The 19,861-nt window shown below is 39.3% G+C and overlaps 1 protein-coding gene across 2 annotated transcripts in view; it reads left to right on the forward strand.

Moving 5' to 3' along the window:
• Positions 1–1,427: 1,427 nt before the first annotated feature.
• Positions 1,428–19,861, forward strand: part of samhd1 (SAM domain and HD domain 1) — a 52,250-nt gene continuing 33,816 nt past the window's right edge. The window contains exons 1-4 of one of the 2 annotated variants that reach the window (XM_079477942.1): positions 1,428–1,679; positions 2,102–2,168; positions 15,544–15,616; positions 15,692–15,852. In XM_079477942.1, coding sequence (XP_079334068.1) covers positions 1,631–1,679; positions 2,102–2,168; positions 15,544–15,616; positions 15,692–15,852 — 350 coding nt within the window. In that variant the 5' untranslated portion in view covers positions 1,428–1,630. Of the gene's footprint in view, positions 1,794–2,101; positions 2,169–15,543; positions 15,617–15,691; positions 15,853–19,861 lie in introns of both variants that reach the window. The other variant, XM_079477941.1, reaches the window with a different exon arrangement.

The following is a 19,861-nucleotide window of genomic DNA, read 5'->3' on the forward strand; positions in this document are numbered from 1 at the left end:
GGAAATTGTATTTAGCAAACAGAAATAAAGTCAATAATTTAAATAAAAACCATCAGCAAATGGAGCAAGGGTAAAACAGGGAGGCAACCTTATAAAATCCAGTAGGAAAGATGAGGATGTCAGGGCGAGGTACCAAGGGGAAAAATCTATGATCAAGATTAAGACTGGGCAATACTAGACTAAATAAGACATGGCATCTTATTGGAAAACATCCTACAGGTCTTTGTGAGTGTGGTAAATCCACCATAATTCAAGAAGAAGAAGAAGAAGAGCGAGGAACCACCAATATTATCCGACTGCAATATCGGAGGCTGCACTCTCAAGGATGCACTTCTAGGTCCCTAATTGTTTTTTTACAGTTTGGAGAGAACCGTAATAGAAAGAACCATAGTTTTTGAGGACCGAAAAAGTGCAAATAAGGCAGTATATCCACCCAATTCTAATTACTGTCACGAGTGAAGCTCCTGATACGCTATTGACACCATCTTCTCGACGAGAAGCTTGGGTTCGGGGGAACCTGACTGCCATGACGGAACGTTTGCAGCTGGCTACACGATGGACGTGTGGGAGAGATGGCGGATCGTGTGTCTGTTACCTCTTTCCGTGGATGACATTGAAGATATCTACCTATTCGGAACCATGATAACAGGTAATATGCTAATTGGATTAGGCTGAAAACGCCTGCAAGAAACTAGACTCCAGTATCTGGGCATATTCGTTTTTGCCATGCAGTACCTTTAGACAGAGTCGAATAGATCAAATAGAAAACTTTAAGTTAATTTAATATTAGGCTGAAGCCTAGTAATTGACTAATTAATTTATTAATCTTTTGTCATACTACTGCCCTGCCCTGAGCTGTTTCCTTGAATAGACTACACAGTACATCACAAAGTCTACTACGTGATATTTTAACAGTCAATTATTATGATGTCAAATGTAACAATCAGCATTATAAACAGTGTCAAAATGAAGAGACAAGAGTCGTGGGTTTAACAAATTGACTGAGCATAAAACAATTAAAACATTAAGATTAATTTAATTTAAATTAATTTAAATTAATTTAAAACAATGAGTTATTAACAAGGTTTCACAACGAAGAGTGCTCCAGTTTATTGTGCTTGCTAGGCCTCGGTTTAATAATCATCCCGTAGTCACAAAATCAACACAAGACTGCCAGTCGTTCTATTTTGTTAAACGAATATACTCGTTTTACAGCATTAGAAGCTTATATTGTGGCTATATATTGCATTCAAGACTATTTAGAAACTCATTTCGGCTACATTAACTTTCCAATAAATGTTAAATGGTTTTAGTTTTTATTAGTTCAACATTAATGCAATTTCTTTTCTGTCGCATTTTTTTAAATATTTTTTTTAATTATTATTATTATTATTTTTTTATTGCAGTTGAAGAATAACAATTGATTTGAAGTAACAGAGGGCAGACCGGAAAGGCACTGGATTCACTCTACTCGTCGTCACTTCCGTTGTCGCATGGTTCTAGAAATGCGTCTCCAGAAATACGTCCATGAGAGTGCAGCTTCCGAAATTGCAGTGAGATACTACTCGGAACAACACGTGTATGACACCAGCGGTGAAACCGAAAGTTCAGGGTGGTTTACTACGTTTTTATGATGGATAAACGAATGAAACGGCCGAGAAAAGATCAAGATGAAGAAAGTGTGTTGAATGTGAAACGGGTTACTGATGAACAGTTTAGGCACTGGGGCGTAGATGAAACTGTTTCTTATCTGCAGAGATCAGGACTCGGTGAATGGGAGCACATCTTCAGGGGTAAAGCTACTTTATTAGTACAGTTAAGATGGGCACATTACATAGGCTGTACACTTATAACAGTGAATAGATTCTGTTTACATTTAAACGATTAAATCAGCAACGATGTAAAAGAAAAATAGGAAATACTTTGTAATTTTAACAATCTGTCGCCGCATGGGAAAAACCCCACATTATGCGGTATCTGTATTTGCAACTTTTCACGAAGTTTCAGAACTCACTTTAAGTAATGCATGTTTCATGTTCTTCATTTCTTTACTTGTGCTTGTAAACTGTTGGCGAATGTTAATTGGCAACACCTTTCTCAGAACAGGAAATAACAGGGCTGGGGCTACTATACATTACGGAAGTACATTTGGAAAAGATGGGCATTTCGTAAGTATCATTAATTATTACTTAATATTTCGTAGGGGTGTAACGGTTCAAATTACTTACAGGGAAAAAAAATTGGAACAAATAATATTTTAAGTCTTAAAGACATAACTGTCTGGGGGCAAAATCTGTATTTAAAAGCATTCTTCTCAGAACAAAGAAATTGACACAGATTGGAATGACTCGAAGGTGAGTAAAAGATGACAGAATCTGTCTACAAGACAACAATACAATTTTACTCTGTGTTTATAGAATTTAGACTGGTTTTCACACTGAGATTAATTTAAATAATACTAAATTGTACTGCAGGTTATTTTGGTATATGCTTTAGTCTTGGTGTGCTGGTGGTACATTTCACAAGTACAACCTCTGGCAAAAATTATGGAATCAACACACTTAGATGTTGTTGTTCAAGGTTTTTTACTTTATAGCAAACACTAAAAGGTTTTTATCAAAACATTTAACATTCTGGCTTCATCAACATGCCTTAAGCCATTAATAAAGAAAGTTTTAGTTATTTGGTTAAAGTTTTTACAGATCAAGTAGAGGAAAAAAGTATGGAATCATCAGCAAAAGTAAACACAATTAGTTTGTGGTTCCTCCTCTGTTTTTTTTATGACTGCCTGAATTATTTGAGGCATGAACTTCACTATGAAAAACAATATTCCCCATCAATCTGGTTCCAACCTTCTTGAATAGCATTTGACAGATCAGCTTTGCAGGATCAACTTATCATGGACAAGTTTTTTAAAATTTCAACCATAAATGTTCAATCTGATTTAGATCCGGACTGTTTGCTGGCCATGTCATTAAGTTGATTTGCCTTTCCTGAAGAAAAGCTTTAACACTGCATTGTCATCCTGAAATGACTTCATCACCAAATTTATCCTCCATGGATGGGATGAGAAAAAGTGTCCAAAATTTCAATGTACACCTTTGCATTGACTGTTGAGGTAATAATTGCCATTTCCCCTGGTCCTTTTCTTGAAATGCAAGCACAAATCATAAATGAGTTGGGGAATTAGATTTTTTCTTCTGGGCAGTCATCTTTGTTTCATTAGAACTGTTCCAGCATCATCTCCTTCGCCAATGCAGATTCGTGATTTATCACTGAATATCACTTTCATCCAATTATCCACGCTCCACGATTGCTTGTCCTTAACCCAGTGTAACCTTGTTTTTTTCTGTTTTGGTGTTAGTGCTGGTTTTTGTTTGGCTTTTTTATATTTAAATCCAATTTCATTCAGCCGGTTTCTTACAGTTCTATTTGTCACAAACATTGACTCCTGTTTCCGCCCATTTGTTTTTCATTTGTTTTGTTGTGCATTTTCGGTTTTCAAGACATATTGCTTTGAGTTTTATATCCTGACACTTTGACATTTTCCTTGGTCTGCCTGTATGTTTTCTTTTTATAACCTTCCCATTTAGTTTATACTGGCACCAAATTTTCGACACATCTGATTGAGAGCAACCAACTTCTTTGGCCACAGTCCGTGTTGAAATTCCTTGTTGAATGAGTTTGATGATCCTTTCCACTTTTTCAACTTGTCCTAGTATGTGTTTTTGAAATCAGGTAAAAATGAAAGTAAAGATGATTCCATACTTTTTTCTCTACTTAATCTGTATAAACATAAGCCAGTTTTTTTGCTATAAAGTAAAAAACCTTGATGAAGTGTGTTGGTTCCATAATTTTGGCCAGAGGTTGTATTACCAGCCTTTATTTACAATATTCAGGTACTACAGCTCACCCAGTGTCTTCTATAGAGATGTGCAATAATTGCGATGATCTGAAACCTTCGCGATGAGGTCAAACAATCATGATGAGACGATCATTTAACATTCGTGACAGCCCTATTATTGTTATTTTAAATACGTTTATGAGCGTATGACAGCGTAATTTGATTTATTTGATCCACATTTTTCTGTTCTCTTTCTGTAGGCATAGACAGATACAGTGTATGTTTCTGTCAGAAGAGAAGGTTGACACAGTTTAGTAGAGAGTGATTGAGAGCATGATGCGATCGTTTCCACCCAAATATAGGCTATATACAGTTTAGGTATGACATGAAGTTGAATATCACCATCATATTTTATAGTTACATAAATATTGTAGGTATATTTTAGGAGCTTGTTTGATTTGGGGTACTTTTTTCTTTTTGATTAATGTTTGTGTTTCTGAGGCTCTAGACTATTAAGCAGCAACCAGTGGCGGCTGGTGAAAAATATTTTAGGTGGGGCTGTTTGTGTGTGGGCATCTGGGGGGGATCCTCCCCCAGAATTTTTTTAATTTCATAGATGTGATTTCCTGCATTCTGGTGCATTTTAGTCCATGTCCCTTGCCTATACCAATAAAAGAACTTAACCCAGTCAATACCAATTGTCTAAAAAGACAATATTAATTGAATTGCCATGTAAAAATCAAGTCTCACAGGTAATGATAATGAACAAGTTACATTGCTCAGTGTGCAGATAGGAAAAAGTGAAAAAAGCAAGCATAGTTTCATTACTATTGAGATCAATATTTTAATGGCAAATGTGTGTGAAATGTGGTGTGTGTGACGGTGAGTAAGAGAATGACAGCGAGTGTGTGTGTGTTTGTGTTTCAAAGTGAGTGAGTTGGAGAGATAGATGGAGAGTGTGAGTGGGAGAGTGAGTGAGTGGGAGAGTGAGTGAGTGGGAGAGTGAGTGAGTGGGAGAGTGAGTGGGAGAGTGAGGGAGAGTGAGGGAGAGTGAGGGAGAGTAAGAGTAGAGAGAGACTAAGATATGGTGTCTGTGACAGATTTGTGTATGAGAGAGGTAGATGGAGTGAATGCGGGAGGGTGTGTGTGTGAGAGAGAGGTAGATGGAGTGAATGCGGGGGGGTGAGTGTAGTGCCTTTAATAACAGTGGTGTTCTCCAGGTGCACCTCCAACTCACGGTCGATTGAGGCCATAAGATCAATTAGACCCAGGAAAATGCCAGGGTTTCTGATGAGTCACTCTAATTCTGAACACGCAAAGTAAGTTCAAAGGCACCACAAAATTTCACGGCATCAATGATCTTTGACAAAATATGCAGATTCATGTCCACCTCCTCGTTGTGCCTTCTTATGCACAATGCAATGCGGTGTCCCTCATCTAGCTGTGTGGCTATGCTAATTCGGCCTAGCATGGTTAGCTTCACAGAGTTGTCCATATGCACTCTTGCCCGTTCATGTTTCATAATGCGTTCTGACATATGTTTCAGGTCTGTCACCCCTGTCTGTGTCCACGAGCTATCACAAGCACTTGTTTTAAACAATAAGCAAGGGAAGCAAAATATTGCATTGGGGTAACCACAGCTAGTAAGCCAAACCTTTCGATCAAACCAAACTTGGGAAAAGGTTCTCTTGTAGGTTTTCTCCTTTTCTCGCGCCTGTTGGGTTATATTCACTTCTGGCTTGTCTGGTCCGAGTTCTTTTACAATTAGTTTTTCCGCTAATGTTCTTCTTTCGAATGGATACAGGTGTAGAGATTTAACTGAATTTGGGGCAAGATTAACTCCCACGACTACATTAATGCTATTCAACGTCGCCGGCGCAGCCATACTGCACTCGCACTCCGCTCTGAGGTAAATGTCCCGTGGTGCACTGCTCTAATCTTGGTACTACGGGCGATATTTTCAGAGCCCCTAAACCTTAAAATTAGACGACGATGATTGGCGAAATATAAACTTTTTTTGCGTAGCAACCGGGGAACCATTGGCTTAAATTCCAGCACTGTAGGGCTGAGCGAACTGGAGCCCAGGGAAGACAGCCTATTGGCTACTATTACTACACTAATGCAAATATCATTCTGGAGAGTTCTAAACACATTCTAAAGTAAAACCATTAATATCATGTAATTAACACAGATTATTTTTCAAAATGAGAGATTATTAAAAAAAACAATTTTAACTAAATGGCTGGTTGTCTGAGTGGTGCCTGCAGAATGATAAAGATTTTATAAATAACTGGAAGAGTTTTGAGGGCAGGGCTGACCTGTTGAAAAGTGATGGTCTCCACCCCTCCTGGGCTGGAATATGGCTCATAGTCTTAATGCTAAAACTTGACTCACTGGGGCCCAGGTCAGGAAGCACACAGAATGGCATAACCTACGGTCTGCTTGCAGTCTCAGGTCGCAGAACACACAAAATGTACAACATGAGATAATTCTTTCATAAAATAGAGACTCTGTCTGTCTCCCGTATTAGCAAACATATAATAATGCGTAAACCTTTCAAAGTTAATTTTATTAACGTTAACTAATCAAACATGAACAAAATACAGATAATCAACTGTTATGACTCGAATTGCTAAATATTAGATCTCTCTCTAATAAAGCAATTATAAAATAGACATGCTCTGTCTGACAGAAACATGGCTTAAGACAGATGATTATATTACTTTAAATGAGTCTTTCCCCCAAAATTATTATTATGAACATGAGCCTCGCCTAAAAGGCAGAGGGCGAGGTGTTGCTGCACTTTACATGAACTCTTTTAGCATTTCCCAGAAGTCTAATCCTAAATACAATTCTTTTGAAGTCATGGTACTTCATGTATCAACACCTAATACCAAGGATAAAACATCTTTAACATTTATTCTGGCTATTGTATATAGGCCTCCAGGGCACCACACAGATTTTATTAAAGAATTTCGTGGGTTCTTATCACAACAAGTACTGGCCGCAGACAGAGTTCTTGCTGTTGGTGACTTTAGCATCCATGTAGATAATGATACAGATGCTTTAGGAATGGCTTTTAAAGACACTCTTACCTCCATGGGTGTTAGACAACATGTGTCAGGACCCACTCACCTTTGTAATCATACTTTAGATTGAATACTGTTTTACGGTATAAATGTGGATGACGTAAAAATCCTTCAGCAGAGCAAAGACATTTCGGATCATTATCTTGTATTATGCTTGCTTCACTACCCTATGGCTGCAAATCAAACTCCTTGTTACAAATATGGTAGAACAATAACTACAAAAGGTGCCTGAATTGTCTGAAATCTCTAGCATGAGTAATAACGTTGAAGATCTTGACTTTACCATTGAAAATTTTAACGCCACCTTCTGGGAAACGTTAGACACAGTTGCTCTCCTGCGCTTAAAGATTAAAAATGACAGCCCGACACCATAGTATAATGAACATACTCAGGCTCTAAAGAAAGCGGCACAAAGAATGGAGTGCAACTTTATGAAAAATGATGCCACGTTTATACGATGAAAAACAGAAAAGTTTTTCTTTTGCGGTTTCACGTACACGCTTCAACGTTATTAAAAAAATCTGCGTTTACACAGATCCGCCACAATGACTAAACCGCTGTATTATGACATTACTTCGTAAAGAAAAAAATCGGTGTCCCTGATTGACGGTTTATTGGATGGCGGACCTCTGTCGCTAAGGAGACCATAATACAGAGCGCTGTATTTCTCCTCATTCATAGTGAAGAGAAGCGTGCGCACATAAACAAGATGGTGAAAAGTTTGGACATTCGAAAGGTTTCCTTCCATTGAAGCTCGTCAACAATGCCATCGACAAAGTTGTACCACCATCTACTCGTCCTCCCGGGTCTGATCCAAAAGCGCCAATTAAAAACCCTTCGTCGCCGTGAATGAGTGGTAAGATTTTGCTGTAGATAAAATGTTGTCTCCGCTGGTGGTAATAGCACTGGTGTAGTAAATCTACACTTTGCTAGAGAAGCGTTAACAAACTATTGCGCTGCTCAAAAAAACCCATGTAATCCGCCATTGATGTATTTATTTCTCCTTCGTTGTGTTCGGATGTACAAGCGCATACCACACCGAATACACATGCGCACGATGTCATTTTCTCATTCTTGCGTACTTCAGGGTTTTCACGTAAATGAGCACGCCGTGGTTTTCCAAAACTTGCACTTTGAAACCCGTTTTAAAAATTTGGCTTTATCAGTCCCCTAAAACGCTGTTTCTGTGTAAACGGACAGCTAAATCGCGTAAATTGTTTTGCGCTTTCACTTGAAAACGGTCTCGTGTAAACGGCCCCTAAATTAGAGGTATTTCATACAGCATGGAAGGATAGTATTCGAAAATTCAGGAAAGCCCTAAAAACGTCTAGATCCGCTTACCTTTCATCAACTCTATTAGTAGTAGCTACAAATCTACTGAAATAGATGCTCCCAGAAATTATAGATCCTCTTAGTATTATTAACTTATCTCTGACACTAGTGCTGCACGATTAATCATATCACAATCGCGATGTCAGGCTATGCGATTACATGATGGCAAAATGTTGCGATTATGTTGAAGAAACAAGTGCATTCGTGGACGTGCTAAGAGATGTCCATTTTCTATTTGAGAAAAAAAACATCCATTCTAAGAGATATGTACATTTTCTATGCAAGAAAAAAAAGTTGTCTTGTGTGGCAGTGGTGCGTGTGCTTGGTCACGTGACTTGCGGGGCACAGAGTGGAGATGGGAGAAATGGATGCAGAGCAGGCTGACACTGAACTAGTGCTCAGACAAAATCTCTGTTATTTGGCGATATTTTGGTTTAAGGATATCAGACACTGAGCAGAGATAGGTACTGTGCAGGATTTGCAAACACTAAAGTTCTAAATAAAGTACTAAATGGAATGTTTTAGAAAGAGGATTCAACCAGTTGATTGAGTAACAACCATTTAAAGTAACAACAAAGATTGAACCACACATTTATATCAAGTTTATTTTTCAAAATGGTTCATACAAGTATATGTTACAATCTGTTTAAATGTCCGTTTGTTGGGATTATTTTCCTAAAAATGTGTACATCCGTATTTGTTTTATTTGTTTAATTTACCTGTACTGTTGAGAATAAACACTCACTGGCCACTTTATTAGGTAAACCTGTCCAACTGGTCGTCACACAAATTTCTAATCAGCCAATTACATGGCAGCAACTCAATGCATTTAGGCATGTAGACATGGCCAATATATTGCAAGAGATATGGTGCCCATATACACTGTGGAAAAGCCGGGGTTTATTAACATGCTAAAAGTTCTCGACCCCAGGTATGTGCTACCAAGCCGCAAATACTTTGCCGAAGTTGCCTTGCCTCGCCTTTACAACAGTACTCGTAAAAAGATCGCTAGAGAGCTGGAGGGGGTGTCGTTTTAAGCCGCCACAACGAACCTGTGGAAATTTAGATTAAACTGCATAAAGGAAAATCAGAACAAAATAAAGAGTACGTTTGTTTTGAGCAATTTCTTTGTCAGTTGTAGTTTGTTTTAAATAGAAAAAAATAAATCGATTAAAATCGAAAATAGGGTTTGGTGTCAAAAACCACAGCGGTTGCCACTCCTGACAGCTAAGAACAGGAAACTGATGCTACAATTCGCACAGGCTCACCAAAATTGGACAATAGAAGATTGTAAAAACATTGCCTGGTCTGATGAGTCTCGATTTCTGCTGCGACATTCGGATGGTAGGGTCAGAATTTGGCATCAACAACATGAAAGCATGGATCCATCCTGCCTTGTATCAACTGTTCAGGCTGGTGGTGGTGGTGTAATGGTTTGGGGGATATTTTCTTGGCATACTTTGGGCCCATTGGTACCAATTGAGCATCGTGTCAACGCCACCGCCTACCTGAGTATTGTTGCTGTCCATGTCCATCCCTTTATGATCACAGTGTACCCATCTTCTCATGGCTACTTCCAGCAGGATAACGTGCCATGTCATAAAGCGTGAATTATCTCAGACTGGTTTCTTGAACATGACAATGAGTTCACTGTACTCAAATGGCCTCTACAGTCACCAGATCTCAATCCAATAGAGCACCTTTGGGATGTGGTGGAACGGGAGATTCGCATCATCATTCGCAAATCATGTCAATATGGACAAAAATCTCTGAGGATTTTTTCCAGTACCTTGTTGAATCTATGCCATCTCTTATGCTATCTGTTATGCTCGTCACATTCATGCCTCCACTTCGACACCTCTGACTCTGTCCGTGGGTCTCTGGAACTGCCAGTCAGCGGTGAACAAGACAGACTTCATCCCTGCTTTTGCTGGCCAGTCTGACATTCACATTCTAGGTCTTACTGAGACATGGATTCGTCTTGAAGACTCAGCCACACCTGCTGCTCTCTCTACCAACTACTCCTTCTCTCACTCTCCCCGCCAAACTGGAAGAGGAGGCACAGGTTTGCTTAACAATAATTGGATGTATTCCACACTTTCTTCCCTATGCAACAACTAGTCATTTGAATACCACGCTGTCAATATTAGTTCTCCTACTCCGCTCAGTATTGTCGCAGTTTACCGCCCCCAAGGTCCTGCACAACTTCATTGAAGAATTTGATGTTCTGCTCTCATCATTTCCGGAGGATGGTGGCCCTCTCGTAGTCCTTGGGGACTTCCATATCCACCTGGACAAACCCTACGCTTCTGACTTCCACTCTCTCACTGCCTCGTTTGACCTCACACGCCTCACCACAGCCGGTACTCACAGATCAGGAAACCAGCTTGATCTCATCTACACCCGTAACTGCACCACGGACAACATTAAAGTCACACCTCTTCACATTTCTGACCACTTCATTACTTTCAACCTTCCCCTCCCTACATGCATTACGCAAACACCACCACCTGTTTACTTCAAACGGAACCTTCGCTCTCTCTCCCTTAGCACCCTCTCTGCTAAAGTGTCATCCTCTCTTCCCTCCAACTTTGCATCGGTAGATGCTGCCACCGACTCCTTATGCTCTACACTTACATCCTGTCTAGATAATTTCTGTACTTTGTCCTCCAGACCAGCTTGTGGCACCCCCACCTGCCCTTGGCTTTTTGCTGAGAAAACCGCAGCCATCAGCAAACAATTCTGAGCACCACAGACCTCGGTACACACTAACCTCACTTCTAACACCGAACTCTCCTCTTTCACCCCACTGTCTGACAATGAAGTCACCCGACTTCTCTCTCGCCACCCCACCACCTGTCTGCTTGACTCAATCCCCTCCCATCTCCTTCAGGCCACATCCACCACACTCACACCTGCACTCACACACATCATCTACACCTCCCTGCTCACGGCACTTTTCCATCCACATTCAAACAGGCCCAGGTCACGCCCCTACTCAAGAAACCCACATTGGACCCTACTTTTACCCACAGTTACAGACCTGTCTGTCTCCCTTTTATTGCGAAACTCTTGAAAGGGCAGTTTTCAACCAAGTTTCCTCATACCTATCCCAGAACAATCTACTGGATGACAAGCAGTCTGGCTTCAAAACCAACCACTCCACTGAGACTGCACTGCTATCGGTCACAGAATCACTGCAGCTAGCCAAGGCTGAATCCAAATCCTCGGTCCTGATTCTGCTAGACCTCTCTGCAGCGTTTGACACTGTCAATCATCAGATACTGCTAGCAACCCTGTCATCCTTAGGAATGCTTAGCGAACATGCCTATATGCCTTATTTAACATTCGCAAGGTTAGACCCTACCTCACTGAGCATGCGGCCCAACTCCTTGTCCAGGCACTGGTCATCTCAAGGTTGGACTACTGCAATGCTCTCCTTGCTGGTCTTCCTGCAAAGGCTATCAAACCACTTCAGCTGGTTCAAAATGAGCAGCATGCCTCATCTTTCAACAGCCTAAAAGGGCTCATGTGACACCCCTTTTCATCTCTCTCCACTGGCTACCTGTTGAAGCCCGGATCAAATTCAAGTCACTGATGTTTGCATACAGGACTATCACTGGATCAGTGCCGGCATACTTTCACACCCTACTACACTCCTACACCCCATCAAGAACCCTGCGTTCAGCAAACGAGAGGTGCCTTGTAATGCCTTCTCATAAGGGAACTAAATCCCTTTCCCGCTCATACTCCTTCACAGCTCCTTCCTGATGGAACATTCTTCCCAATGCGGTCCGGTCAACCACGTCTCTCACAACCTTTCAAAAAACTACTTAAAACGCACCTCTTCGGCGAATACTTGACAAACAAATGAAGAAAATAAACACACACTAACCCTCTTCTCTCAACAGGTAGTGGTCGAGCTTTTGTTGAAACTAGTAACTTTGTATTAGCACCTATTGTACTATTGCTCTTTGTATGACATATCGCTTATTGCGCCCCCGAACTCTTTGTAAGTCGCTTTGGATAAAAGCGTCTGCTAAATGTAAATGCCACGAAGGATTAATGCAGTTCTGAAGGCAAAAGGGGTCCAACCCCGTACTAGTAAGGTGTACCTAAAAAAAGTGGCCAGTGAGTGTATATTTTTTGTTAATTTAATTGAGTAATGCTAAGATGTTACTGTTATTTAATTTCATAACATTTTATTTTAATTTGAAAACTTTGTGCAATTCTAGTTCTTGTTGCTAGTTTGAACTGTATATCTCAGTTGAGAAATACAAATTTTAGTATTTTCCTGGATAGCAACCAAGTTGACTCATTGTACACAGTTTATCGTAATCGCACATCGCAATTTTTATCACAATTGCAATGTGACATTTTCCTCAAACCGTGCAGCCCTATCTGACACTAGGACATGTGCCTGAAGCATATAAGGTGGCGATTATAAGGCCCCTTGTCAGAAAAACCCATCTCGACCTATTTTGAATCTACCTTTCATATCTAAAGTTCTGGAAAAAGTAGTCTTAACTCCAAAGCAATGACATCAATGAAGATTTCCAGTGTGCATTTAGAACTCATCACAGTACAGAGACTGCTTTGATCAGAGTTACAAATTATCTGATTTTGGCGTCTGACCGAGGTTGTATTTCCTTATTGGTCTGCTAGATCTCCGTGCTGCATTCGATACCATTTACCACAGCACGCTCCTACATAGACTCGCACATTGTCGGCATTAAGGCAATAGCTTTGAAATGGCTTAGATCTAATTTATCTGACCGTTTTCAGTATGTAGCAATAAACAATTAGGTGTCACCCAAATTGCAAGTCCAGTAATGTGTACCACAGGGCTCAGTCTTGGGGCCTATGCTCTTAGCATTATACCTGCTACCTCTAGCAGATAAAATAATGCAATGTGGAGCTAGCTTTCACTGTTATGTTGATGATACACAACTTGATATTTCCTCGAAGCCTCATGTCATGAGTTGGAATGCTTAGTCGATGTAAAAAAGTGGATGAGTAACATTTTTCTTATTACTGAACTCGGTCAAAACAGAAGTGTTACTTATTGGACCGAAAACCGCCATACGTAGCATCTTCAGCAAAGAATCTTGGCCTTTTATTCGATACTACTGTCATTTGAGAACCAGGTCACCAACACCTGTAAAATTTTGTTTTTTCATCTTAAAAATATATCTTAACTACGTCATATTTTGTCAGCATCAGATGTAGAGAAGCTAATTCATGCCATTATGATATCAAGGCTAGATTACTGTAATGCACTATTAGGTGGTTGCCCTGCAGGCATATTACAAAAACTCCAACTGGTCCAAAATGCGGCAACTCAAGTTCTTACACGTACAAAAAAGTATGATTATATTAGCCTGGTTCTGTCAACCTTACACTGGTTACCTTTAAAGCATCACACTAACTTTAAAATCTTGCTTATTGCCTATAAAGCCCTGCATGGTTTAGCTTCTCTCGTATTACAGTCTTTCACGTGATATAGCAGTCCAAGGTTACCAGAGCGGGCAGGGCGCAATCCATACCCAGACCTGACAAATGTTGTGATGATCGAGCTGGACAAAGGACGTGGCGACTCTACAAAACTTCAGCCGTTATTAATGATAATCTTAAATCAATTTTCTTTTATTTTGCTTTGTTGTGCAAGGACTGTAGAGCTTGTGCAGAGGCAGCAGCTTTTGCCAGAGGGGAACTGGAATCCCCTGGTCAGGCCAGGTTTCCCTCTGAGGTTTTGGGTTCCTCGCCACCGTTTGCTTACTGTTTTGCACTGTTTGCCTGGTCGGGGGGTCTGCTAGAATTTATGAATTTATAGTGTCTGATATTTGACCTGTGTTTTGACTTTCATAACCTAATATGTTTTGTTTATAGACAATTATTTCTTGTAGACCTGCTTTGTAACAATGAAATTTGTAAAAAGCGCTATATAAATAAAGCTGACTTGATTTGACTATCACTTGTAGCAAAAACAGTGGTGGATGGTGTTATAGTTCACTTATAGTCATTCGTATCGTTATCACAACAATTACCAGAAAATATTGTGATAGTTTTCGAGCCATATCGCCCATCCCTACTAATTAGTGTCTTTTACACACTACTTTACATTGTACAAAGTGTCATTTCTTCAGTGTTTTCACATGAAAAGATGTGGGGGTGTACTCACTTCTGTGAGATGCTGTATGCATAAATGTAAAAATTTTTGTGGTTTTTAGTCTTCATTTACATGCACTACACACATTCATGACGAGACACGACAACATGCTAGCTATAGACACCGGCAACAATATATTATCTCTCAGCTACCTTACAGTTATATAGTGTGAACCGGTGGTGCGGCAATGACACAGACTAATAACAAATACATTCAAAAGTACAGGACAGTAACAAAAACTTTTACAAATAACACTAATAAATCCAGGAGCAGGGCCGTTAGGTCTACATCCATTTTGCAACCCGTTGCCTCTTGCAACCATTGCAAGGTAGACTGAACAGGGCTAATATGCTCATACTTTTTTGTACGTGTAAGAACTTTCTTTTCTTTGCTTCCTCCAACAAAACCCTCTTTGGTTTTTTGGCTGGCTATACCATATTTTGGTTTGTTTCATCTTACTGTTAGCTCTGCTTTTGGCTAACTTCTCCCAGGCTAAGCTACAAGTAAAACTCGAAGTATGCCATAAAGCAGGGTATAGGTGGGGCTTGTACTGTCCCGATCACCAAAGTTACAAGTGCAATTTCCGCCGATAGGAGGCTGCTTGGGTAGCAACAGCAGTAAATTTCGTCCAGTTAAAAGTTTTCCTACCACTCAAATAATTTGAGACATTCATTTAAGGTCAAAATGTTGCTCATTATAGCTTTAAATAATTTTCCTCCTGGTTACGCCTTTACACGCTCAAAAACGCCCCTCAGTGCCCAATAGAGAACAATACAAAATATCTGTTAGACCTGTTATAACCTGTTAGACCTTTATTTTTGTTAGCAAATTACTTGGCTAATTATTTATTTAAATTAATTATTTATTATTATTTACATAACTTCTTGTCATCAACTTACAAACCCCCTGCAATTCCCAACCCCAGTTTGTAAACCTGTCATTTGATTGATTTTTGTATTAACAGGCGTTGCTGTTTCCCACACTCTTAATGAATGCTTATTTGGTGCTTGCTTTTAAATGTCCAAGCCATAATTAAAAGAGGATGTTTTATATAATCTCTATTAAACCATCAAGTTCCTTGGTCTAATATGTTATATAACTTTTCTTAGCCCTTTAGGACCACGCCTGAGAGTTCTTCACTGCCTTCAAAAGCTCTGGCAAATCTCAAATGAAGCCATGAGGGTATGCCTAAAACATTAAACTTTTCTTAGCACTCGTACAGATAAAATTTCCTTGAATGATCTGTTTTTGTCACAGGTTTTTAATGATCCTATCCATGGTCATATTGAGATACATCCTCTACTGGTCCGAATCATAGACACAGAACAATTTCAGAGACTTCGTCACATCAAACAGCTTGGAGGAACTTACCTGGTGTTCCCTGGGGCTTCCCACAACCGCTTTGAGCATTCGATTGGGTAAGTGTAAAAGTGCACCTAGCTAGAAAGTGCATCTTTGCAAATAATGTGTAAAAATGGAATCATTGGGAGATATTTTGGAATGTGTGAGGATAAAAATTACGCTCTCCTGACTCTTATAGTCATCCGACATCAAATAATGTATTTTTTGATCACCTAACTGACATTCTTAAAAAATGTGATGCGAAAGAAATGCTTCTTATGGGGGATTTTAATATAAATTGGTTCGATAAAAATGGTAGAAAAAAATTAAAGGAGATTACTCAAAAATGTAATTTTACACAATAATTGAAAAAGCAACTCGGATAACTAAGACATCTCAAACTCTTATTGATTTAGTTTTTAATTAACAAAGTTTTATTCAAATAACAGGTTTCTCTGATCATAATTTAACATTGGTTGCAAGGAAACTGTCAAAAGCGCGTTACCGAAATTTAAATGTAGTTAAAAGAATCTACCACAATTATGGCCCTTTAAAGGTAGTAAAAGATAACAAACGCAATTTGACTTGGTAGTAAATTTCATCACCACCCCAATATATAATGAGTTTCCATTTTTGCTAAATATTTGTCTCCATGTTTTATCTTCATCTAGCCTAGTTTAAAAATATATACGGTGCTAACAGGACCCTGAGTGAGTCGGAGTTGATAGCAATGACGTAGAAGTAAACTGTGAAGAGTTCCTTGGTTGATAGGCTATCAGCGACGCCAACAACATTTTCCGCCTTCTCTGCCATTTGCTTCTATTTTCTACCAAATTTACAGTGGGAAATGGGGAAATGTAAGTTTTCGCGAACTTGGGTTGATGACCCGTCATTTAAAGACTGGCTAAAGCCTGTCAGGGGGAATGACCGGGAAGCTTTTTGCACTGTCTTCAAAAAAACTATGAATGTTACCTGGAACGGCATTACCGCTATGAAGTCACAAAGTGGATCGAACATTCAGCAGCAGCGGCGGCTTCGCGTGAGGGAGAGCAGCTCCCTATTTCGTTGTTATGCGATACTAGCAGCACTACACATGTCGCGGCAAATCATGCCAACTCAAAGTCAGCTGTCGTCGCACCACCTCAGCAGCAAACCAGTGCCACCAGAACCACCACGGCAGCGATAGCCAGACAGCAGACCTTAACTCAGGGCTGATCTGGTGCCTGAAACATCATTCATATAATTCGAATCAGGGCATTGAGGAATTGTTCCAAAACATGTTCACTGACTCCGATATAGCCAAAAGTTTCGCGTGTGGCAAGTATAAAACGGCTTACATACTTGGACTTGGCATTGCTCCACATTTTTAGAAGCTGCTTATAAATGGTTAGGATAACTCAAGGGCTAGGGTTAAAGTAAAGACAACTGGAACTCAACTCGACACTACAAAAAACATAAGTCACAATGACAATACTTAATGATCACAATTAAACATTAGTGTTCCTAATATGTATGATGGGTGTGACGATAGAGTGTTCACACCAAATGCGGTAAAAAACGCTTGAACATTTTAAGTTCCTTACAGATGCGAATTCGTGTCATAGCAGGGGCTTCTGCGGCTTGCTCACGGCCCTACTAGAGCAAGCTCCAGATTGGTTAACGCTGAACTAAAAAGTTTTTTCGCACCGCAAGTAGGTCATCAGGTCGCCTAACGCTTCATTCGCGCTTTGTGTGAACCAGTGGTCTCCAACGTGGTGCCCGTGGGCACCTGGTTGCCCGCATGAACTCTGTAAGGTGCCCGCTAAACACAGTGCTCACCAATAATGCTCAAGACAGTTGACAAATCTGTGACTTTACCGATCAGCCAAGTGCTACATCGTCATGAAAGTTTATTATTAGCAAGTGTTATAAGCTTTAATATATTCAAGGGCAAATATAATTAATATAATTATGATAAATCACCTTTAATAAAGGGACAATCCTAAAAATTCTGCAGGTAAATACTGTCATTTTACAGATTTTCCCCAGATAATTATGATAAATCACCTTTAATAAAGGGACAATCCTAAAAATTCTGCAGGTAAATACCGTCATTTTACAGATTTTTCCCAGATAATTATGATAGATCACCTTTAATAAAGGGACAATCCTAAACATTCTGCAGGTAAATACCGTCATTTTACAGATTTTTCCCAGATAATTATGATAAATCACCTTTAATAAAGGGACAATCCTAAAAATTCTGCAGGTAAATACCGTCATTTTACAGATTTTTCCCAAATAATTATGATCAATCACCTTCAATAACGGGACAATCCTAAAAATTCTACAGAAAAATACCATTATTTTACAGATTTTTGCTAAATTATTACGATCAGACACCAAAATCTGATCTTCAAAATTGCTGTGAAATATCCTCAACTGCAAACATACTCAAGCAAGCAATACAAAATATATACATAATTTTCACTATTTCAATTAAAATGTCGTAGGAAATTAACTACAAATAAAGTAAACACCACTATTGATTCTAAAATCCTTTTATTTAATGAATTCAGATGTCAATTTACAATATCAACCAATTATTCAGAAACAGTTATTTAGAACCCCCCAGGAGGAACTGAAAAACTAAAAATGGTACTTCTCCATGTGTGTAACGTGTGTCTGTAAGCATTTCTATCAAAATGAGGTCAAGATTTCCCCTTTGAAATGGATGGAGGAAGCAACAAATTGTGCTTGAGCTGAGGGAGTTGTGGTCTTCTTCATTCTCCTAACCCTTGGGGGCTCTGTATAAGGTAGTTCTGATAAAATTTAAGATTCCTAACTATACAGTGTATTATTTAGTAAAATTAAAGCATACCACAAAAGGTCAATGAAACTGTAACAGAGGTGCAACCCAGCAGAAAGATCAGACTTCCTCCAAATGGCCAGTAATCGTCTGGTTCTGCTCCTGGAGGGAACACACACACACAGAGAGAAAATATTACTGAAATGTCTTTACTGTAAAAAGTAGGATTTTATTTATAGTTCATTTTAAATGAACACTGCTGGACTTTCACAGGAAATCAGTTCTGTAGCATTTTCCCAAACAACTGCAGAAAATAGTGACTACGTTTTAAATGCAAAAAACTACTCAAGAATCCTCAGGTTCTTAGCTCTGGTCTGTGGTCAAGCAAACCCACACCCACAGATCAAGCAGTGTGTACGTTAACACGGCTCCCAGCTAAGAAGCTACAGGGATTTCTGCTAAACACATGGTGTAAATGAGTGTTTTGTGAATTGAAAAAAAACCTGACCTTCTTTCAGAATGAGAGTTAGGTAATGACTGAATTTTAATTTAAAGTGAGCTACCTTTTTAAACAAACGTCATTTACATTTTCTATGAGACATTATAGTTAAAGGTTTTTACCCAGAAAAGATGTTAAAGTCAGTTAGGGTTAGAGTTAGTTAAAGCTATTTCCTGGATAACTTTGGGGAATGACCAGCCAACTTGCATTACTGTGCACTCCCATTGTGTTACAAATACTACTGGTCAGCATGATGGAAAAGTCATAGAAAACAGGAATTCATGTTTATGTGTGGAATGGAATTCATGTTTGTGCCACTATGTACATTTTCATATTTGAAAGAAGTTGTTTAACCATTGTTAACCATTTGGCACCACTGGATTCATACACCGCGCATATAGTAGATGAGTACAATATTGTTTGTCTTTGTGCTGACAAACTGGCAGTAATATGGCCACTAGTATACACATACATTCACAGTCTTTATGTCAGGATTAACATGAATACTCACTGGCTCCTAAGATCTTGTGGCAGGAGACTTTTAATTTCCAAAATGTCTGCTTCATGAGGGGAAAACACACAGACAAACAAAGAATATTAGCCAGTTTATTGTTGAAGACATAGGCATGCAAAACTGTTAATCAACAGCCTCACACATACATTCATTCTTACATAATATTCTTATTATGACTGATGTGAACTTGGTTTCATTCTCTGTATGTTGTGCCTCTGCTTGCCTACCTGTCCCTGGGTTTAATGCTGCACCCCAGCAGCCGGTGATATCTTGTCACTCCTGGTT

The sequence above is a fragment of the Barbatula barbatula genome (assembly GCF_947034865.1).
Source record: "Barbatula barbatula genome assembly, chromosome: 17".
NCBI classification, from domain to species: Eukaryota; Metazoa; Chordata; class Actinopteri; order Cypriniformes; family Nemacheilidae; genus Barbatula; species Barbatula barbatula.